Genomic DNA, 23,040 nt, shown 5'->3' with positions numbered 1-23,040 from the left:
AACCGAAAGGCCTGGAGAGCCAGTTTGGTGTAGTGGTTAAGTGTGCGGACTCTTATCTGGGAGAACCAGGTTTGATTCCCCACTCCTCCACTTGCACCTGCTGGCATGGCCTTGGGTCAGCCATAACTCTGGCAGAGGTTGTCCTTGAAAGGGCAGCTGCTGTGAGAGCTCTCTCCAGCCCCACCCATCTCACAGGGTGTCTGTTGTGGGGGAGGAAGGTAAAGGAGATTTTGAGCCACTCTGAGACTCTTTGGAGTGGAGTGGGGGGGATATAAATCCAATATCTTCTTCTTCTCCTGCCCAGCCCTAGAAGCTGCATGCTCCCCATTCATTCCAATAGGTGAGCTTGCCACTGGATTGCATCTCTTGGGTCATACCTGTTCGTCTCTGATTGCTTCCGTTGGGCTGGGCTCTGAATCCAAAGCAGCTACCCCACCATGCCTCAACTGTAGGTCTTTCCTTGGTTGCAGTAATAACAAGAATTAGTCTGAGCCACTGACTACCAGCTATTTGTGGCTTTGCTCACTGTACTGGATTCCTCGTCTGATGAAGTGTGCTTAGAGAGCACACGAAAGCTTACGTTCTGAATAAAATTAAGTTGGTCTTAAAGGTGTATCTTGACTCCTGTTTCGTTCTAACAAGAATTAGTCTTCCTGATACCTAGAATTCATCTGCAGAGAACACAGCGCCTTCCTGTGATTCAGTCTGAAGGATTTCCCTCTCAGAGATGAAAGGTTTTGATTCCCTCCTCAGTCAGCAAGACTTCTCCCCCCCCCCACCCCCTTCATTCTATATAGTAGGAATTTGGGCAAAAATGATGAGTTCCCTGAGGTCAAAATACTTTAGAGAGCAGTCCTGTCCCATCCCCAATTCTGTGTTCCCCCCATTCTGCAAGCTAACCCATTACTCCTGCTGTGTGTGACAGATTAGGTCAGCTGATAAAGGCTTATTTGTCAGACATGGTTGATGGGTGGCAATCATCTTTACATCTGGCAGTTTGAAGTCCACTTCTGGCAGGGAGATGGAAGCAGCCCTGTATGGGAGTGTTGCTTTCCTGACAACCAAAGCAGGGCTGATAGCTCTCTACATTTGCCTCAGGCGTCAGAACTCTGCCTGGCGGCCATTTTGGAAGCTATTTGAGTGTCATTTAAGGGAATAAAGAAGAAACCACTATGGAGACCAGGAAAGAGGAGGGATCATGGCAAGGATTGAAGTTGTTTTTACAGGTGAAGAAAAGTAAAAATGGCAGGAGGAAAGAAGCAAAGAAAGCGGGCGACGGTGTTGTTATCCTCTGTGCAGGGAAACTACTTTGTTGGTCCTGTTTTTAGAATGAGTTGCCAGACGGACTGAACAAGAAGCGACTACAGGCCTTGCTGAAGGGTTTTGGGGAGTATCCGGCCAAATACAGGTGCGTGTCTCGCCCTTAATCTGTTGTTTACTGCCTGGCTGAGCAAAATGGGTCCAGCTCTGTAAATCTGTGTCACGATTGCAGGATGTTTGTTTGGCGGTCCTTACTCCAGCTTCCGGAAAACCACTTGGCCTTCAGCAGCCTGTTGGATAAAGGGACCCATTCCGCCTTTGTGCATCTTCAGAATGAATATCCTATTAAAAGCCGGAAGCTCTTGAGAGTCTTACAAAGGTAATTCCGAAAGGGCGGCCATGTTAATCTGTAGGAAAAACTAAAACAAGGATCCAGTGGAACCTTGGAGGTGAACAACTTTTATTCCACAAAAGCTTGTGCTGGGATAAAACCTGCTTATGTCTCTAAAAATGTCACTGGACTCCTGTTATGTTTCATTTATCCGAAGAAGTGAGCAGTGACTCATGAAAACTCATCGCCTGCCACATATTTCATTAATCTTTAAGGTGCTACTGGGCTCTTGCGCTTTATTTCGCAACGGCAATGCTGTGGTTGTCATGCCAGAAGAGGCTACTGTGATTTTAACTTTTCACTAGGCAAGTGCCTGTACTAATCTTGTGAATTCACACAAGGCCTTGTGGATTACTTTTGTGGAAATCCTGTGAGGTTTGACTTCAAGCAAGCTGGTATTCCATGTTCTCCACTTGACGCAATTCAAGCAGCGGTGTAATCTTCTCTCCATCCACGAGGAGGTAGAGTTTCTTTCCTCCTCCCATAGATGAAAGAACACAGGATAGACGTGGATGGATCTCCCAGACTTTATCCCGCATTATATCTTTGGACCCCATTTTTATCCTGGCCTACCTCTAGCACGCTTAGGGTAATGTTCAGTGTTCTCCACTTACTTACTTTACTCTCACAATAATCCAGTGAAGTAGGTTATGGGTATGGGTCTTTACACAGAGAGTGGTTAAATGTAGAATTCACTGCCTGAGGATGTAGTAATGGCCACAGGAATAAACAGCTTTTAAAGAAGGATTTGATAGACTCATGGAAGGTAGGTCTTTCAAAGATTATTAGCTGTGGTAAGGGTAGGTCTTTCAGTGGTTACTCACCATGGTGACTGAGGGGAACTTCCACACTAAACCTCTGAATCCCAGAGCCAGGAGGCAACATAAGGGGAAGGCCTCAGCCTTCCCCCGAGAAGAGAATGATATAAGCTGCCTCGGGTCCCCACTGAGGAGAAAGGCAGGGTGCCAATGGAGTAAAAAATATCTAACAGCACTTCGGCTGTTTTAAAGGAGTCATGGACTCTGGAGCAGTTTGACTCTTTGCTCCACAAGATTTAGATTCTAAGCTGTTGCTTCTCTCTGTCATGCAGGACATTGTCTGCTCTAGCTCACTGGTCGGCCATCTTTGGCGAAATGCCCTACATCCCTCTGCTGGCCTTCCCATTTGTCAAACTCTTCCAGAACAACCAGCTTATCTGCTTTGAAGTGGTGGCTACGGTCATAGGTAAGGTCTCCAGAACAAGGGCCACCTGATCTACACCAGTGGGCATCCTTGGGCATTTGTTTGTGTCCACTTCTTCTCCATGAAGCTTAGGTAGATTAGTGACTGGAGGGAATCTCCACATTCAGAGGCAGTAATCCTCTGAATCCCAGAGCCAGGAAGTAACATCAGGGGAAGGCCTCAGCCTCTATGCCCTGTTGTTGGTTGTCCAGAGGATGTGGTTGGCTGCTTTGTGAGACAGGAGACTGGACTAGATGGACCACTGGTCTGATCCAGCAGGGCTGTTCTTATGAAGGCCTCGGTCTCTATGCCCTGTTGTTGGCCCTCCAGAGGAACTGTTTGGCCACTGTGTGAGACAGGATGCTGGACTAGATGGACTACGGGCCACTAGCAGGGTTCCTCTTAAATTCTTAAGGTCTCCTAAAATGTTGGGGAGCGGGATTTGAACCAGGGATTTCCTGGTTCACTGCCAAGCCCCTACACTGAACTTGCACAGTTGTAAAGTAAATGTAATTCCAGATATATTATAAAAACAGCAATGCCCTCAGCAAATATGTCATCTCTCGTTCAGATTCCAGGGCAGGGATGTTAGGACTGATTAACCTGTCAGAGAAAGAGAGCAGCACACCATATGTGTACCCTATCTTCACTTTTCCATGTACACACAACAGGGAGCTGAGCCAGTTGTGGCTTCCTGGAACCTTTACCTGGTGAAGGAAATGCATGAAGCCACCTCCATGGGTAGCAGTAAATCTGCCATTTTAACAATGTATGGAATGACCCTGCTGGGGCGGAAGGAGAACCAAGATGAAATGTTATTTATGCGCTATTGCTAGACAATGGAACCGTCTCCAGGAGTGGTTTTGTTTTCTTTTCCCCAGTGAACTGGTGTCAGCACTGGTTTGAGTTTTTCCCCAATCCTCCCATCAACGTCCTAAGCATGGTAGAAAACCTCCTGGCCCATCACGACAAAGAACTGCTGCAACATTTGATGAACTGCAATGTAACATCCCAGGTACAATTCCAACATGTTTTTGAGAAGAGCACCTCCATTGCCAAGGGGAACAACAGCGGGATGGGATGGGATGGCCCAGGCGGACAAACAGGCCAAGGGAAGAGGGTGTTAGAACCATTTGTTCAGCTGAAACTCCATCCCAATATGGTTCTGAGATTCCTTGGCTTTACTGACCCAGAACACCCCCTGGCTGCTCCTTAGGGTTAAAAATTATACCACAGAGGATAAATCACCAAAAAGACCCTATCCTATATAAAGGGGGCTGTACCTTCCTTGCTTCTGTTCTACTCTTGTGTGCCTGACAGTTGTTCTCGAGGGGCAAAGGGAGATTGTTATTCTTCCGTTACTGAAAGCAATCTTCCATTCTAACATTCCAACACCATTTGCTCTGGAGAGCCAGTTTGGTGTAGTGATTAAGTGTGCAGACTCTTATCTGGGAGAACCGGGTTTGATTCCCCACTCCTCCACTTGCACCTGCTGGAATGGCCTTGGGTCAGCCATAGCTCTGGCAGAGGTTGTTCTTGAAAGGGCAGCTGCTGTGAGAGCCCTCTCAGCCCCACCCACCTCACAGGGTGTCTGTTGTGGGGGAGGAAGGTAAAGGAGATTGTGAGCCGCTCTGAGACTCTTCAGAGTGGAGGGCGGGATATAAATCCAATATCTTCATCTACCTCACAGGGTGTCTGTTGTGGGGGAGGAAGGTAAAGGAGATCGTGAGCCGCTCTGAGACTCTTCGGAGTGGAGGGCGGGATATAAATCCAATATCATCTTCTTCATAATCTTCATCAATGAACCAGGAGTTCCTTTTGGCTCAGCGGGCTCAAGCTTTCTTGTGGCATTGGTCCCTGCAGGCAGGCAACCCATCTGGCCTCCAAGCCTGCTTTGTGGGGGCTGGAGAGTGAGGTGACTGCCCCACTTCATACTGTCAGTGTGTGGGGGGGGTGGCATTTTGGAATGCGCCTCTCAGTTTAAAAGCTCCCTGCGATTACAGAATGAGTACCCCAAACAAAGCTGGGGTTGGGTTTAGAACGTCTGTCTTGACTGTTAGTTTTCTATTTACAGTGGAGACCAACAGCAGTCTCGTGGCTCCTGAAAAAGAAACAAATGTGTTGCGTCATGTGTGTGCCACAATACTCTTGTTGGCCTTTAAGGTGCCACAAGGCTTTTGTGTGTTTTGGCTCAGCAATTCATCTATTTTCTGTGAGTCTGGCTTTGTTCTGTAATCCTAGCTGGCCTTTTTTGAAGGAGGACAGCGCTGTTGCTTCCGAGGGAAAGTCTGTTGCCGCCTCCGGTTGCACGTGAAAACATATTTCATCTCTGGCCATGCTGGGCTCATACAGTTAAGAAAGAAGCTAGAAGATTTTTGTGAGGAAAAGTTGTACATTTAAAATAATTTAACGCTCTTCAAGGCATTATCACTGGGTGCAGAACTACTCTTAATCGTCTCATCCATACTACTTCAGGTATACGCTTGGCCACTTCTGGAAACCATGTTCTCTGAGGTACTGACAAGGGAAGAATGGCTAAAAATGTTTGACAATGTCTTCTCCAACCACCCTTCATATCTCCTGATGCTGATTGCTGCTTACGTGATATGTTCCAGAGCTCCTCTGCTTCACTGTAATCAGAAAGAGGACTTTGAGGTAAATATTTCAGTGTCTAAGAGGGGGCATGTTCTCTATTCTCGGCCTGCTCTTTTCTATCCTCTGGGAGATGGTGTGACAAGTTTTTGCTGCACAACCCAGCCCCATCGTAGGTTTTATTCAGGACAGCATTTGATTCGTTTAGTTGTAAATTGTGGTTTTGATTTGTGTTTTCTAATGTAGTTTTACGTTCTACTTATATCGTAAGCTGCCTTGAAGGTAGAAAGGTGGCTAAAAATATTTAAAATAAATACAAATTTAAAAATAGGCAACTATGCTCTACCAAGTGCTCTCTCATTTTCTCTCTTTCTCTCTCTCTCTGTTTCCCCCCAACCCCTCTCCCTCCCACTGGTCAACCAGGTGAGCAGATCTGAGGAAAGTTTTAACCAAGAGAACAAAGTTTCCCTTCTGTGAGTGTATGCACATTAAAATAAAATTCCCTTTGTTGCAGTATTTCTTCCATCACCGGAACAACTTGGATATCAGTGTCATGATGAAGGAGGCCTACCACCTCATGGAGTGCACCCCAGCAGACATCCATCCCCAGCGTATGCTGGATGACTTTGTGCCCCTGACTAAGGGGCAGTACCCAATCTTCAACAAGTACCCCAAGTTCATCGTAGATTACCAGTCTCAAGAGCGAGAGCGGATCAGGCAGGAGGAAATCGAGTACCTGAGAGAGAGGTATCGCTTGAGGAGACCAGGGGCCCGAGGGTGGCATCTCTTTTGATCTAGTTAAAAAAGATGACATGCAGATGATGTGGGGGAGAAATTAAGAATCAGAATTCCAGAGGAGATTGGGCTTGAAAGATGGCCTAGCCCAAGCTCTTCAAACAGAACCATGGTGCAAACTCTGGCTGGTTTTCCCCATCACCTTTCATGCAGTCAGATCATTGTCTCGTCAGACCAGCAGCAGCCCAAATAGCCCAGCTTGGGGTCGTCACAGCTTGGGAACTAAGCAGGGCTGAGCCATGGCCAATACGTGGATGGGAGGCCACCCGGGAATCCTGGGGGTGCTACCCAGAGGAAGGCAGTGGCAAGCCACTTCTGCTCCTCTCTTGCCCCAAACGCCCCATGGATGGGGTCACCAGAAGTCGGTTGCAACTTGACGGCGCATTTTTCTTCTTCCTTGTGAACTGGGCCAGAATGTGAAACAAAACTTGCCGCCGAGCAATGTGGCTTGGCTCTGTGGCCATCTTGACCATTTCCAGCAGATGAACTTACAGCTTTTTAAGATGGATCCAGGTGGAGAGCCGCGCTGATTTGAAGCAGTAAAACAGTGTTTGAATTCAGTGGTACTTTTAAGACCAACGAAGTGTTATTTAAGGTATAAGCTTTTGTGTGCATCTGAAGGAAGTGTGCTCACACTGGATTGAAACTTTGTTTTATAGCTTTTAAAGCAATACAGCAATCTGTCTTTTAAAGTTCCAGTTCTGCCTTCCTTTCTTGATGACCTCTGTCACTATAACATATAGAACCGCACTCCCCCTTGCACTCAAGGACACACTCAGCTCACAGGATGAGTTTGAAGTGTTTTAGTTAAATACATTCATGCAGGCGTTTTTTTAACAGGAACGTAGTTCTGGCTGGTTTGGCATCAGGGGTGTGACCTAATGTGCCAATGAATTCCTACGGGGCTTTTTGCACAAAAAAAGCCCTATGTGAAACCATGGTGATGTCAGGGGGTGTGGCCTAATATGCAAATAAGTTCCTGCTGGGTTTTTTCCCTACAAAAACTGCCCTGCATTCATGTTTAAACCAACCAGTCAGTTTAGAGGCAAAGGTTGTTCAGTAATAGAAAGCGAGTTTCGACATAACCGTGCTTTTACTGAGGCTTGCTTGAGGTCCACCATAGGTGGAAAAATGAGGCCTGGTTCTCTGTGTGCAGGCAACTGGTCCATGAGGTAGAAGCGAAAGCAGTCCAGCAGAGGGTGGACGACGAAAAGTGGTACCGGAAGCAAGAGCTGCTCCGGGAGGCCGAGGAACAGAGACGGAAGATTCTGCTCAAGGAAGAGGAGAAGCTGGCAGAGCAAAGACAGAGGTACTTTCCATTCTCAGGTCCTGTTGTCAGCAGAAGCCGCTGAGGCTCTAACTGGAAAGGGTGCTCTTCTGGAATGGTGGTTGCAGGGTTTGGCCTTTTTGGAGCACAGCTGGAAAGATCTCTGGCATCTCAGGACGGGGTTGATCTGCCAAGGCCCTAGAACTCAAAGGGCTGCATCTAAATCCATCACGTCTGTGTCCCACCCTTCCTTTGTGGAGCTCGTGGCGGCATTTCTGGTTTTCTCTTTTCCCTTATCCTGGCAATGATGCTGTGAGGAAAAGTTAAGCTTGGCAGAGGTCTGATAGGCCAAGGTCAGTCAGAGAGCTTCCTGGTTGAGTAGGACTCTGAGCCTGAGTCTCTCTGGTCACTAGTCCTAGAGAGGACTCTTATTTCCATGAGGTTTTTAGCACAGATAGGTTTTGCAGGTGCAACTTCTTTCAGCACAGGGATGGTGTGGAGGGAAAAGCCTCTCCTGCCCTTTACCTTCTGCCACACGGAGAGCCAGTTGGTGTAATGGTTAGAATAGGGGTCTGGCAGGGGGTATTTTGAGGAGGAATGCACAGAAACGCAGTTCTGACTAGCTTGGTGTCAGGGGTGTGGCCTAATATGCAGATGAGTCCATGCTGGGCTTTTTCTTTTAAAAAAAAAAGAAGAAGACTGCAGATTTCTACCCCACCCTTCTCTCTGAATCAGAGACTCAAAGTGGCTTACAATCTCCTATATCTTCTCTCCTGGGGTCTGAAGCCTGGGTTCAAATCCTGACTCTGCCATGGAAGCTTGCTGGGTGACCTTAGGCTGGCCACACACTTTCGGCCTCACCTACCTCACAGGCTCATTGTGAGGCTATAAGGGGAAGGAGAGGAGAACACTGTAAGCTCCTGTAGATCCCATCAAGGAGAAAGGGGGGGGGGGAGAAATGAGATAGTTCGGGGGGGATTAAACGCTCACCCATTGGAAAATGGGGGAGGGGAATCTCCCTCACAGAAATATGGCACTAAAGAAGCCTTTTCCCCCTACCATGCTTTAGATGCAGTGCCTGCAGCCTGGTTCAGTAGAGGTTGTGTCACGTCGTTCACGGGTAGCCCAATTCAGTGCCGCCTCGGTGGTTGTCGGGATTGTTGTCGTTGTCTCACAAAGAGAAACCAGCTCCTTACAGGGAGCTTCGTCTCATCTTAGTTAGAATCATAGAGTCGGCAGGGGCCATACAGGCCATCTTGTCCAACCCGCTGCTCAGTGCAGGAGCAGCCTAGACGGAGCATCCCTGATAAGCGTTTGTCCAGCTGCTGCTTAAAGACTGCCAGGGAGGGGGAGCTCACCGCACCTCCCTCAGTAGTTGATTCCACTGTTGGACAACTCTGACTGTAAAAAAGTTTTCCTAATATCCAGCCGGTACTTCCCCACCCTTAATTTAAACCTATTCTTGCGAGTCCTCTCCTCTGCTGTCAACAGGAACAGCTCCCTGCTCCCCTCTATGTGACAGCCTTTCAAATACTTAGAGCAATCATGCCCCCCCCCCCTCAACATTCTCTTCTCCAGACTGAACATTCCCAAGTCCCTGAGCCTTTCCTCATAGGGCTTGGTCTTCAGGCCCCTGATCATCCTTATCACTTTTGTCTACATCTGCTCCATTCTGTCCACATCCTTCTTGAAGTGAGGCCTCCATAACTGCACACAATACCCCAGGTGTGGCCTGACCAACACAGTGTACCGCAGGATTATGACATCTTGCGATTGGGATGTTATGCCTCTGTTGATAAACCCGAAGACTGCATTAGCCTTTTTTGTCGCTGCATCACTGGCTGTTCATATCTTACAGTCCGGCCATACCCCAAGATCTTGTTCGCACACACTGCTACCCAGAAGTGTATCCCCCATATGGGGATGTTCATAGAGCCAGTGCAGAGAACAGTTACCAGAAGTCACAAGAAGTCTCTGTTGCTGCTTCAGGAAAAAATGTATGCCCTTTTAATCACTGTTGATTGGGGTTGGGGGTTGGCTTTTGAAGGCTGGCTGCCGTCAAGAGGGAGCTGAAAATCAAGGAGCTGCAGTTACTGGAAGCTGCAAGGAGGCGTTTTCTTAAATACCAGCAAGATCAGCAGGAAATGGAACTGAACAGGCTCGATGATGAAATTGCAAGAAAGGTAAGCAAGCGAGAACCCAGCAAGACCATATTAGCACACATGGTGGCATAATGTCAGTGCTGAGTTCCACTGTATCTTAATGGAGCTTACAAATGGAATTGGCAGATTTTGGCTTTCAGAAATTTGAAGAGTGTGTGGCGGTGGGGGCCTGGGTTCAGTTCCAAGATTTTGGGGGAGGGTACCTTGTTCAGCTCAAATCCAAGGGCTTTCTTCATCTCCAAATCCCCCCCTCCACTTTACACATATCAGCATGAATCTTTCTCTTTCTGTTCCATCATTTGAGCTCAAAGTAATGTTCAGAAACAGCAGCGCTCTCTCACCTTTCAGGAAAAAAGAACGTCTGAAGTTGCCTTGTATCAGCCTGGGCCATTGGTCATCCTAGTTCAGTATTCTCAATGCTTATTGGCAGCTTTCCCCTAGGGTCTCAGGCAAAGTCCCAGCACTTCCTGCCTGAGGTCCTTCTTGGAAGGGTGCCAGGGATTGGCTAATGGAAAGGGCCTTCAGCAGCTTCTCATTTTCCAAAGGATGCAAAGTGACTTTTTGTGCTTGGAAGAACTGGGTTCTCCAAAGCCAAGCAGCTGAGGGAGACTCCAGCCCCCAAATAGCTTGACTTTAGCTTTCCAATCTGGAGACATTTACCTTTGCTTGTCTCAATGTTGCGAGGCAGCTGGAAAGGTCCTACTGGATTGGGTCATCCTGAAGTTCTGCCCTTCACCCCAGTCTGTGATTTCTTAGTTCAGTTCATAATATTCGGTAGAAAAGGATAGACTGGCAAAGAAGGGCAAACAATTGAAGTCTTTTGATATCCCCATGTGCCTCTCTTCCAGGCATCCATGAGAGATCGAGAAACGGCTGCCACCATTCGAGACGTGGAAGTGCAGCAGATGGAGCTTGAAGCTCAAAGGCGGCTTTTTGAGCAGGTGGGTTGCGCAGTTATGCATGAAGATGAAGATGGAGAAGATACTGGATTTATATCCCGCCCTCCACTCTGAATCTCAGAGTCTCAGAGCGGCTCACAATCTCCTTTACCTTCCTCCCCAACAACAGACACCCTGTGAGGTAGGTGGGGCTGAGAGAGCTCTGACTGAAGCTGCCCTTTCAAGGACAATTCTATGAGAGCTCTGGCTCCCAAGACCATTCCAGCAGGTGCAAGTGGAGGAGTGGGGAATCAAACCCGGTTCTCCCAGATAAGAGTTTGCACACTTAACCACTACCCTAAACTGGCTCCCTGAAGCTGCCTTCTCTTTGAGGGTATTGTTGAGGTCCTGTCTGCTTGGACTGGCCGCCGCTGTCCAGGTTCTCAGGCAGAGGACTTCCACATTGCCAGCGAACTGGTCTTTTTAATTGGAGGGACTGAACTTGAAACCTTCTGCATGCAAAGCAAGAGCACTACGACTGAGATACGGCCTTCCTGCTTACGAGAAACAGGAGATACTGGTGTGCTTTGTTTGGGAGCCGGGGTGGGGGGAAGCCATGCCTTGGCCTCTTGTTCATACCAGTCTGATGTGTCTTTGCCGTGAATCTGAGCCGCATCCTTGTTCTCCCCAACCAAGTGACCTTGTCCATCATCCTCTTCTTCGACCAAGAATGGAGCCAAGAGGGGGAAGCGCACTGGGTCAGTGAGGGGCGAACTCTTGTTGAGGTGCACTGCGAAATGGCAAATGACTGGAATCCCGCTTATCTTAAATCCACTCCCAAGACTCAGGGCAGCATAATGGCTAAGAAAAGGAACTAGGGACACCCCCTCCCCCCTGTTTCGAGCCTCAACTCTGTCTCCAAACCACTTGGAAGCCCTGGGGAAGCGACACCCTCACAGTCTCTCCTCTGTAACGCGAAGGTGATCATCACAGCCACGTCTGTTAGAAATACGGCAGCATGGCAACCTCTGCCATGACCCAGATGGCCAAGGCTAGCCCGATTTCATCAGAACTCAGAAGCTAAGCAGGGTTGACCCTGGCTAGTATTTGGACAAGAGATCCCCAAGGAATACCAGGGTTGTGACGCAGAGGCAGACAATGTCAAATCACCTCTGACCATTCTCTCGCCTTGAAAACCCTACTGGGTTGCCATAAAGTCAGCTCTGACTTGACGGCAACAGCAACAAAAATAACATCTGTAAACTGCTTTGAGTGTCCAAAGCGCTATATAAGGGCTTTTTCACACAGTCTATGTATTCCGGTATGGAAGCTGGTCAGTTACTGAACAGTAACGGGTTTCTGCTGGCATTTCAGACAGACCCGATTCAGTAACTGGCTGCTACCGGAATACTCTCACCTTTTCACACACTCCCGCGGCTGTCCCGGTAGTGAGGCATGCCTGAGTCGTTAAAAACAAAGAGCAGCTTCTTCCACTTTTCAACCCCTCCTTCCGGGTTGAAATCACTATGGGGTGCTGTGTGAAATGTCCAGTATCTAACCCGGGAGCAGTTTTCGCGCCCTTTTTCGCCTGCCGGCGCGCGCGATCTCCGGCTTTTTTTTTTTTTTTTGGAACGTCGGGCTAAGATCGCTATAGCGCTATAGCGACGTATCACAACAGCATCACCATAGGGATGCCTGGGCTCCATTAAGATGCTAGATATCGCCACCGCTGAAACCTGGTAACTTATCACAATAGAGCCTAGCCATCTCTATGGTGTTGCTGTTGTGATACGTCTCTATAGCGCTATAGCGATCTTAGCCCGACGTTCCAAAAAAAAAAAAAAAAAGCTGGAGATCGCGAGCCGGCAGGCAAAAACGGCTGGCGCTGGTGGAAGCGAGATAAGAGCGGAACAGTGTGAAATGGCTCGCTTCAATCACGGAACCCTACCGGAAAAAAAAACATGTGTCTGAAAACTCCCGTCCCTGTCTCGGGTTACTGCAAGCGGCACAATACCGACTCCCTTCCGGTTTCCACTGGTAAGTGTGAAAAGGGCCTAAGTGTTAATGCGCCAGTGTTGGATCTGTGTCTTTCTCAGGAGCAAGGCCCTTTACTTTTGTCTCTTGACAGAACCTTGCCAAAGAAAAGGAAGAGGCAACACAGGAGATGAGAGGAGAGCTGAATGCCAACAGGAAGAAGGCAGATCTTGAGGACCAGCTCCTTCAGAGGCTGGTTGAAGCGAAGCAGGCGAACAAGCGGAAAGCCCAAATTGTAAGGACAAAAATTTGGACTTGAGGGGCAGACATCTCTTGCAACCAATTAAGAGTTGCTTTTTAAGTTTCGTCATGCACGGAAATCGTTTAAAGCTCCTTTTTGTGGGGGGGGGGGCATTCTTTTGGAAGGCAAATCTCATAGGTGGTTTCAGGACAGAATTTCTTTTCACCTGCGACGGAGAAGTAGTGGAGGTTCCAAAGAGGTTGTTTCAACCTAATGCTGTGCCCCCTCCCCATCAGCTCTGCCTCACAGTTGTGAGCTGATGTGACAGAAACTGAGTGGGTGCGCAGTCGCCTAACTACAGCCTTCCTCAGATCTGTTCCCCTCAGTTAAAATGTATGATAGCACAGAGGTGCCCAACCTTTTTGAGCCAGCCTCCACTTCTCAGATTCCACTACAGAATGTCTGGATCTGTGAGGATATGCATATCAAAACTCCTCAACATTTCAGGTAGAAGCTCTCTTTAACCAGCGTAGCCCATCAGGTCTCCGGTGGTCAGTCAGTAGCCCTGCTGAGCAAGAGCCCCACCTGGCCACACCCACTTTCTAAAAACATTTGGCAAGCACCACAGCACCCATGGGCATCAGGTTGGGGGTCCCTGTATTAGCATGTGTAAAATACTGGGTTTGCTGCTGTGGAGAGTAGAATAGAGTAGTTCTGTTGTGTGACACAGGACATCTCTTGAGACAAGAATTAGGTACAGCAGGGCTTCTGATCAGCCACTGGAGAGTTGATTGGCTGTGCAGTTTTTAAAAAAATATTGCTTTGGCAGTAGCTGCCACCACAGCACAAGGATCTTCATTCACTGTGTGTCTGATGGTAAGCTGCAGCAGCCATTTTGTGGCTGGCTCCATCTCCTGCGGCAGCCATTTTGTGGCTGAGTTCACTGCACTGTGTCAGAATTCCTAAGGTTCAAAGGCTGGGGATCCCTGAGGGTGTGTGGTTATTTACAAAGCGCCGGTCTCTCCCTGGCAACGTGTGTTTGCTTCACTCACATGGGCCGTGTCTCCTTTAGCTGGCCGAAGAACGTCTGGCCAAGACTGACCAAGAGCTCATCAGTGCCAACTGGAGAGCTCAAGTCCTTCACAAGCAGCAACGTGAAGATCTGGACCGTGAAGCGTGCTATCAGGAGCTGGCCAAGCACCTTTGTGACAACAGAAATACAGAGTCGGAACTGCTGGATACGCTGCTGGGAGAGGAGGCTAAAAAAGTAAGAGCTTGAAGGGTTGCCTAAGAGGCATTGGATTGCCCTGACAGACCCTCACCGCTGCTGCTGCTAACAGAACTAGTCCACGATCTGTTATGTATCTGCTGTGTTCACTGTTACTAACCTTGAGCTTGAAGCGTGCTTCCACTACTCTCCAGGATCCTGATGCCTACATTCCTATTGGCCAGTTCTAAGAAAATGGCCAATTGAGGCATTTCTTCCAGGATATGCAAATGAAGGATCCTGGAGAGACCAATAGGAGGGATTGCCACCAACTAAAGGGGGCTTGTTTAACTCAGCCACGGTGTATATATTGAATGAAGTTTCCTGTGCTGTTTGTGACTGTTTCTTCTTGAATAAACCGTTGCCGCTGACTTAGGAGCTGACCAGGGCTTTTTTTGTAGCAGGAACTCCTTAGCATATTAGGCCACATACCCCTGAGGTAGCCAATCCTCCAAGTGTTTACAGGGTGTACTGTAAGGTCCAGGAGGATTGGCTACGTGCATCAGAGATGTACATACATCAGGGATGAGGCCTGATATGCAAAGGAGTTCCTGCCACACAAAAAAAGCCCTGGAGCTGACTGAACTCACTTTACAATACTGTCCATCTCCTGTCTAGTGGGAGGAAGTCCTGGAAAAGAGAGAGCAAGTGGCAGCAGAGCAGGCCGTTACCGCGGCGCTGGACGCCAACCGGAAGCGGCTTCTGGAACGTGAAATGAACGATGCCCTGGAGCTGGCCATGAAGCTTCAAGACGACAACAGCTACTTCGGTGAGTCACCGCCAACCGCGGCGGCTGCTTGAAAGCCTGGTGTATGGAGTAGCAGATATAGACTTAGTCATGGGCTGGGAAGACTCCTCAGAGGGAGGGAAGAATGCAGGCGCTACAGACCGAAGTTAAGCCATCAGAATGCTGACAAAACTGAGTGGAAGGAATTTGGCACAGTACATGACCACCAGTCTCGTGCCCAAGAGCTCCCTTTGGTCTCTTACATTTGCATCTTGCCCTCCTTCCCTGGAGCTTGCTGTTGGGGGGGGGGGGGGGTGGAATTATCCGATTCTTAAATCTGGAAGATGGACTCAGCAGGGATTCCAACCCGGATGCTCGGCCAGGAGACAAACCGTGTCCTGTTGTGTCCAGCTCACTTCCTTTAGCTGTCCCTTTGTCACCTGCTCCAAAGCTACACGTGCTTCCCTTGTTCTGTAGGCGCCGCATGACACTGCTTGTAGAGCATAGCTGCTTCATTGCAAAAAGCTGATCTGCCCCTTTCTAACGGCACAGTTGTGGCAGCCCCAAGGCTAGGCCGCTGGGATGCGTTTTGCTCATGGCTGCCCTTGAATACTGTTCCGAAGCCCAATCCGGTGTAAGAATGAATTGAGGTGGTACGAGAGACCGGCATTCAGGCTCCTTGCAGTCTTCAAGGTAGCATTTGTAACCTGCAAAGCATTACCAGCAACACTTGGATCCTGTGATCTGCCTCATAATCCCTATAACTTTCCCCCAGTATCAGCAGAGAGTGCTTTTTGCATTGTAGCATACATTATGGCAGAGGTGTCAAACACGCAGCCAAGGAGCCAAATCAGGCCTCTGGAGGGCTCCTATCAGGCCCACGAGCAACTCACTGTCATCTGAAGAAGACTGAAGATTTATACTCCGCCCTTCTCTCTGAATCAGAGACTCAGAGTGGCTTACAATCTCTTATATCTTCTCCCCCCACAACAGACACCCTGTGAAGTGGGTGGGGCTGAGAGGGCTCTCACGGCAGCTGCCCTTTCAAGGTATTGAAGGACAAAGACAACTCCTGTTATAGCTATGGCTAACCCAAGGCTATTCCAGCAGCTGCAATTGGAGGAGTGGGGAATCAAACCCGGTTCTCCCAGAGAAGAGTTCACACACTTAACCACTACACCAAACTGGCTCTCTGCTTCCTTCTGCATCACCATTTGCTTTGTCAGGCTTGCTCAATCACACAGGAACTACAGAGCAAAGCTCCTCCCTTGCGGAGGAAGTGGGGGAAGGAGAGCTAGCTTTGCCAGGCTCTCTCAATTGCACAGCAGAGCTACTGAGCCAAGCCTCTCTTCCTCCTGTTGGTTGAGGCTCAGCAAGCCAGTGACGTGGATTAGACTGAGTGTGTGTGTTTGTCTGTGTCCTTTATAAAGTTTACATCTCCCTGACCTGGCATTACATTTTACGACACATACGGCCCGGCCCGACAAGGTCAGGATCCAGCCCTCAAAGCAAATGAGTTCGACACCCCTGCCTTACGGTATCACTATTTGATTGTGATGTTTTGCACCCTGGTTGGGGTGGGTGCTTTGAAAGCAAAGCAGACTTTGAATTGAGCCCCACACACTACCAAGAAGTGGATCATTCCCAATTTCCTTCCTCCCCACTGCATCCACCCATATCCCAAGCCATAACTAGATGGGCATGAAGCCCCTTCCCAGACCTGCCAGGAGTACCCTCTCCTGGTCCCCCGACCCCACCCCCTCGCCTCCTCCAAGAAAAAAATCCTAGATATGGGTCTGCCCATATCCAGGGCTTTTTTGTAGCAGGAGCTCCTTTGCATATTAAGCCACACACCCCTGATGTAGCCAGTCCTCCAAGAGCTTACAGTAGGCCCTGTAAGAAGAGCCCTGTAAGCTCTTGGAGGATTGGCTACATCAGAGGGGTGTGGCCTAATATGCAAAGTAGCTCCTGCTACAAAAAAAAAAGCCCTGCTCATATCACGTGGCTGTTGTTGATATCAGTTCCACCAGTTTCTGGCCTGCCCATTATGACGTTCCCATTATGCTGGGAAAGGATAGGAAGGGAAAGGTGGAAAAGACCAGTCTGTCAGCATCTTCCGCTGGTGGTATGTGGGCTCTAACCCTTTATAAACACTGCCAATTATGCATTGTCTCAAACTAGTGAGGTTTCCTTTGCTGCTTCAGAGTATATAAATATTGGGTGTCCTTGGATCAGAATGTATGTCTCAGAACAGAGCAGACCTCGTCCTTCTTGTCACTTAGCAACACCCCCTTTCTGTTTTCCGCAGAGAGGCTGCGTGACTTGAGAACCTCCCGGACCCAGGCAGGCCATCAGATGCCCTCAAAGACCGCTTCACAGCCTGGCAACGTCTGCCTAAACGATTCATCAGCAGTGGACTCCTCCTCCACACCCTGTAAGCATCAGCCAGGAGTCATCTCTTTAAATTCCCCGCTTGGCTGCTTCTCTACTTTCCCGGTTGGAAAGTACTATCTTGCTGTTTTCCACAACGAGGGGTAGGGGCCAGGTGTGTGTGTGTGTGTGTGTGCGTGTGTGTGTGATCCAGCAAGATGTCTTTGCCCTTTGCCCCTGCTCCCCAAGTGATCCTAGGCTAGAGCTAGGCAGTCGGCTTAAGTAGATAGACCCATTCCTGCAGTTGCACATGAAGAGCTCTGAAAATTTGACCATAGTGTTTATTTATTCATTTGAACACTTATATCTCACCTTTTTTCATAGTTCAAAGCAGCATACAAGAATAGGTAGAATACAATAGGTAAAAATGCCAAGGATTTGGATGAGAGACCTCCTTAGAATACCAGGAAGCAGGCTTTATTCAGCCACCTCTCTGAATATTCTCCAGGTCCCCAGTAGGGGTCAGTCACTGGAGGTCATCATGACTTCCAGGTGTGCACATATGCACACCCAGGGCTTTTTTTTGTAGCAGGAAGTCCTTTGCATATTAGGCCACACCTCTCTGATGTAGCCAACCTTCCTGGAGCTTACAGTAGGCCCTGTACTAAGAGCCCTGTAGGCTCTTGGAGGATTGGCTACATCAGGGGTGTGTGGCCTAATACGCAAAGGAGTTCCTGCTATTAAAAAAGCCCTGTGTGCGCCACACACCAAAATATACTAACAAAAAAAAATACGTGAAAACATTTTCCATTAAAACCAAAAATAAAACAGTGAACCCCAAATCTCTTCCCCCGTCTCACTTAAAAGATGCCTGCCCATTCAAAAGCCCAGCCAATCAGCAGTCCTTGCAGCTCCTTCAGAAGATCTCCAAGGAAGGAGCCCCTCTGACCTCTGCAGGGAGCCCATTCCACAAAGCCCCCAGTGGGAAAGTCTGGGCTCGGATTCAGGCCTCGGATTCAGTGGGAGCTCAGCTCCTGAACCTTTCTGAGAGTTCCACCTCCTCCTTCTGAGAGTTCTATCTCCTTGTCCATTGAATAGTGTGTGCAGCTGCATAACAATCCCTGGATGAGCTCCACCACCTATTTTTCTACAAAATTACCCCTGCTCTGATTGATGCCAGATGGTCCACCCTGAGCGGTGGGATAGCCGAAGGAGATGGTCCTTCAGAATATGCTGGCCCCAGGTTGTGAAGGGCTTTAATGATGATAACCAGCACGTGTAGGCAGCCATTACCGGATTCAGAACAAAGAGACCTGCATTCAAGTCTGCTCAGCTATGAAAGTTGCCGACTTTAGGCCAGTTGCTGTATCTCCGCTTAACCTACTTTGCAAGGATAAAGGGGGAGGATGGTGAAACTCTGTGGGCCACTCTCCTATGGAGGAAAGGCAGGATAAAGTGTGAGACGTGCCACATCCCCACATGCTTCCAACCCCCCCCCCCGCCCCCACTCACACTCTTAAAGAATTTTAAACATTGGTGTGGAAACCCTGCAGATGTTAAAGCTTCAAAAGATCACAGCTGGGAGTTAACATTTTCCAGTGAAACATAACTTGGGGCTGCTTTGATCCTGAGAAAGTACTTTACTTTGATCCTGTAATCCCTTTCTAATGCTAGTTCTTATTCTTGTCTCTCTCTCTTTAAGTTTCTTTAGACAGAGGACGACAAAGTCTAGAATCAAGAGAACGGGAATTGATGGAAGAAGTCAGACAGCTGAGGCAAAAGCTAATGTCACAGGCCCGGACAAAATATAACCAGTCGGGCGAAATAGACGCACAGTGGAGCAGCTGAAGGGACATGATCCGCCTGCAACTGCAGCTTCAGTGAATTTTCATATAGGGAATCAGAGAGACTGGTTTTTTAGCCTTGTAAATGCTTCTAGAAATATTTTTGTATATACATAAAAAAAATGAAACGACTCCCGTGTGTTCAGTGTATTACTGTTATTTTAAGCCGGCGTTTTGAGTAAACATTTTTAAATTAAAAGTCAGCTTTATTAAAAAGTGGCTGTTCAGCATGTGCACATAGACACATAGTTCAAAGATGGGCTGTGTCTCTCTAACCCAAGTGGGCTATCCAAAAGTCTATTCCAGTTTGTTCTTCCAGCTAACCAATATTTATAGTATTAAAATGCAACCTTATTTAATCCTATTCATTGCAGCAGGACTACATTCACAGATATCATCCATTTTAAATGGTTTGTATTAATTCTGTCAGTTAACTTGCCTGATGTTTGCTGCTGGTTAAAAAAAAAAATTCCATAGCAAGAACAGACAAGAATATGGAAAAGACCATATTATTTTTATGATCTCTTGTTACCAAGCACTTCCTTCCTTAGGAAAGCTAGCCTGTCAGGGTACTTTAGAGAACCATTTTCCCCACAGTGTTTGTGGGAGTTGGATTGAAGGGAAGACTATAATTCAGCTATAAAACTGAGGAAGTTCAGGCCAGAGAGAATCAGAAACACTTCGCTGAGATAGTTAACAGGAGAGATGGGTGGGGGGTATCTCAGGGCTTTTTTTGTAGAAAAAGCCCAGCTGGAACTTATTTGCATATTAAGCCACACCCCCTGACACCAAGCCAGCAGAAACTGCATTCCTGCTCAAAAAAAAGCCCTGAGATACCCCTGGGGTATCTCATAAGTCATCTGCTGTTTAAGCATCTAGAGCCTTTCATGAACAGCGTTAGAATAATTTATGATGTCATGTGTAGAATAGCCAGGAGATCCTAAGATTGTCTCATAGCCAGAAATTCCAGCTCTTTTAGCATTATCCACCACTAGGTGGCAAGCTAGATTTGTGTCACAGCCCAGGTATTCCTTGGAGGTCGCCCTTCCAAATATTAGCCAAGGGCTGACCCTGCTTAGCTTCTGAGATTTGATGGAATCAGACTAATCTGAGCTATCTAGGTCTGGACACGCAGCATTAGAAATATCTTACTTTGGAGTGTGCCATTTGTGGACAGTGGATGACAGAAAAAGCATAAGAGCCAACTTCTAGACAATGTGTACTATGGCTATGTTGGTTTAGCATATCAATGAGACGCTCTGGAAAATGAATAGATCATTTCCTATGAGTGGTGTGTGTGTAAATAGTAATATCTTCCCTGGACACTGTTGTGGCATGGAATTCCATTAACGTACAGCTACAGGGCTGTACCCACTGTCCATAACAAAGGATGGAACGTAAAGGGGTTAGGTTGAGACTCAGAGAGAAGAATTTAGCCCACCATCACAGAGATTTCTTGGCTTCAACAGGGATTTGAACCCAGAATTCCCCAGTCCTGGTTCAATATTCTAACCCAGGGGGTGGCCAAACTGCGGCTCGGGAGCCACATGTGGCTCTTTCACACATATTGTATGGTTCTCGAAGCCCCCTCTGCTCCACTGGCTGGTTTGAAGAAGGGGATTTTTCTCTTTAAATAACTTCTCCAAGCCAGCCTGTGACTTTGAGAATTAATTTAAAGTTAATATAGCTTTCTTTCCACTTCTCCCTCCCCCCATCTAGTTTCTTTTTCTTTCCTTCCTTCCTTCCTTCCTTCCTTCCTTCCTTCCTTCCTTCCTTCCTTCCGTCCGTCCGTCCGTTTTGCAGCTCTCAGACATCTGGCATTTATACTATGTGGCCCTTACATTAAGCATGTTTGGCCACCCCTGTTCTAACCATTCCATCTGCCCTTTTATCTTTAATTGTGTTTGTGTCCTTTATAAAGTTTATATTTCTGACTCCTGATTCTGAATAGGAATACATGTGGCCTGACCCAACATGGGCTCATTTATGTCAGATCCTAATGAGTTCGACACCCCCAGTTTAAAGCATAGACACAATTTCTCTCCCAACAGCACGTAAAGCCCGCATTTAGAATCAAGTCGCCCTCAGACTGCAAGACTCTGGGCAGTTGTTTGGGAGTGGGACTTCAGGACAGCTGACTTCCCAGCAAATAAGCTAGGGTTGCCAATCCCCAGGTGGGGGAGGGGACCCCTTGGTTTGGAGGCCCTCCCCCTGCTTCAGGGTCATCAGAAAGCAGGGGGAGGGGAGGGAAATGTCTGCTGGGCACTCCATTATTCCCTATGGAGACTTATTCCCATAGGAAATAATGGAGAATTGATCCATGGGGGGAGGGGGAGGCACCAAATTTGCAGCATTGCATCTGGTGCCTCTCCTCAAAACACCCTTCCAAGTTGCAAAAGGATTGGACAAGAGCAGTGGCCCCCAACCTTTTTAGCACCAGGGACCGGTTTTGTGGAAGACAATTTTTCCACAGACAAGTGGGGGTGCTGAGGTTTTGGCTGCCCCCAAGCCCACACCCGATCTCTGCCCTCCCATGGGGGTCTTTAAATGTGGGATAGGCAAAGGTCTCTTGGCAGGCCATGGCCCAGTTGCTAACAGACCACGGACCGGTACTGGTTTGTGGCCCAGAAGCTGGGGACCTCTGGATGAGGGGGTCCATTCTATAAGCTCCCAAAGAAGGTGCCCCTATCCTTCCTTATTTCCAAATGGAGGGAAGGCATTTAAAAGGTGTGCGGTGCCTTTAAATGTGATGGCCAGAACTCTCTTTGAGTTCAATGATGCTCCTCACACCTTTGCTCCTGGCTCCGCCCCCAAAGTCTCCTGGCTCCACCCCCAAAGTCCCCAGATATTTCTTGAATTGGACTTGGCAACCCTACAAGAAGCCTAGGCTCAAACTGCATTTATTTCTGCTCGGGACGGATGAAATCATGGGTGGAAATGTGGGTGGTTCTCCTGAAGCCCCGAGCAGCCTGGATTCGGCCAGGGCGGTAATTATTTCCCCCGCCGCAGCTCCAACCCACAAAGCAACAAAGAACTTCGTTCTCCTACTTCAGACCCACACGGCTGGCCAATCTGAATCCGCCTGCAAAGCAAGCTCGTGGGGGTCAAGCAAGTGGTACAGCGTTGCAAGCTTCGCAAATGTCCTGAAAAAGGCAGATTTCGTTCCCTAGATAAAGCTGCATCTTCGCAAACCCCACGGAGGTCGGAGATGTTCAGCTGCTTTAACGGGGAGAGGAAAAGATTCCGCTGCTGCCCCGTGTGAGGCTCGAACTCACGACCTTCAGATTATGAGACTGACGCGCTGCCTACTGCGCTAACGAGGCTGCTCTAGGTATTGTTTAGACCAAGTCTGCTTAGAAAACTTGCAATGACTGAAATAGCTTGAGAATTCTGCGTGAATTTCTGGCTGGTTTCCTTCCCTTAATAACGCTACCGCTTTGGGGAGTTGAAACTCTCCACCGCTTCTTTTTGCACGGAGGGAAGGGAGGAAATAAGAGGGCAGCGTTCTGCTTTGCGTTGCCCGCTGGACTGCAGAAGATGGCGCCGCAAAATGTCTCTGATTGGCAGAACATAATACCCCTGCAGTTTATGAACCTCTGGCAACCTTTGACATCTGCACAGCAACTGGAAGGATCCTTGCTGTTCTTGCCATTGTTAGGCTAAGTTCTGAAAGCCGCTGATCTCCAAATACGGGCCTCCAGTACAGAACGACTAGAGCAGGGGTGGCCAAACTGTGGCTCTTTCAGGCATATTGTGTGGCTCGCAAAGCCCCACTGCCCCATCAGACAGCTTGGAAAAGGCATTTGTCTCTTTAAATCACTTCTCCAAGCAAGCTAGCTGGTGGCTTGGAGAATGCATTTAAAAGTAAAGTTGCTTTCTTTCCACCTCTCCCTCACTCACTCCCCCTCCTCCTATCTATTTGCCTGCCTGCCTTCCAATATCTGACATTCATGTCTTGCTGCTCTCAAACAGCTGACGTTTATTCTATGTGGCTCTTATATTAATCAACTTTGACCACCCCTGGACTAGAGTTACCATATTTTGGAAAGCA

At 48.2% G+C, this 23,040-nt stretch overlaps 1 protein-coding gene and 1 non-coding gene across 2 annotated transcripts in view; one reads left to right on the top strand and one right to left on the bottom strand.

The window, feature by feature from the left end:
* TBC1D31 (TBC1 domain family member 31) overlaps positions 1–19,118 on the top strand; it is a 33,827-nt gene extending 14,709 nt beyond the window's left edge. The window contains exons 9-22 of the mRNA XM_060243254.1: positions 1,329–1,408; positions 1,493–1,639; positions 2,742–2,875; positions 3,754–3,887; positions 5,348–5,527; positions 5,979–6,211; positions 7,416–7,568; positions 9,574–9,709; positions 10,537–10,629; positions 12,695–12,835; positions 13,854–14,048; positions 14,667–14,817; positions 17,084–17,209; positions 18,848–19,118. Coding sequence (XP_060099237.1) covers positions 1,329–1,408; positions 1,493–1,639; positions 2,742–2,875; positions 3,754–3,887; positions 5,348–5,527; positions 5,979–6,211; positions 7,416–7,568; positions 9,574–9,709; positions 10,537–10,629; positions 12,695–12,835; positions 13,854–14,048; positions 14,667–14,817; positions 17,084–17,209; positions 18,848–18,993 — 2,049 coding nt within the window. The 3' untranslated portion in view covers positions 18,994–19,118. The remainder of the gene's footprint in view (positions 1–1,328; positions 1,409–1,492; positions 1,640–2,741; positions 2,876–3,753; positions 3,888–5,347; positions 5,528–5,978; positions 6,212–7,415; positions 7,569–9,573; positions 9,710–10,536; positions 10,630–12,694; positions 12,836–13,853; positions 14,049–14,666; positions 14,818–17,083; positions 17,210–18,847) is intronic.
* Positions 19,119–22,239: 3,121 nt separating this feature from the next.
* TRNAM-CAU (transfer RNA methionine (anticodon CAU)) lies at positions 22,240–22,312 on the bottom strand. Its single transcript has one exon. It is a non-coding gene; the product is annotated as a tRNA-Met (tRNA).
* Between the last annotated feature and the right edge of the window lie 728 nt (positions 22,313–23,040).

This window comes from Heteronotia binoei, chromosome 7 (genome assembly GCF_032191835.1).
Source record: "Heteronotia binoei isolate CCM8104 ecotype False Entrance Well chromosome 7, APGP_CSIRO_Hbin_v1, whole genome shotgun sequence".
Taxonomy (NCBI): domain Eukaryota; kingdom Metazoa; phylum Chordata; class Lepidosauria; order Squamata; family Gekkonidae; genus Heteronotia; species Heteronotia binoei.
This window is presented reverse-complemented; position numbering and strand designations above follow the sequence as displayed.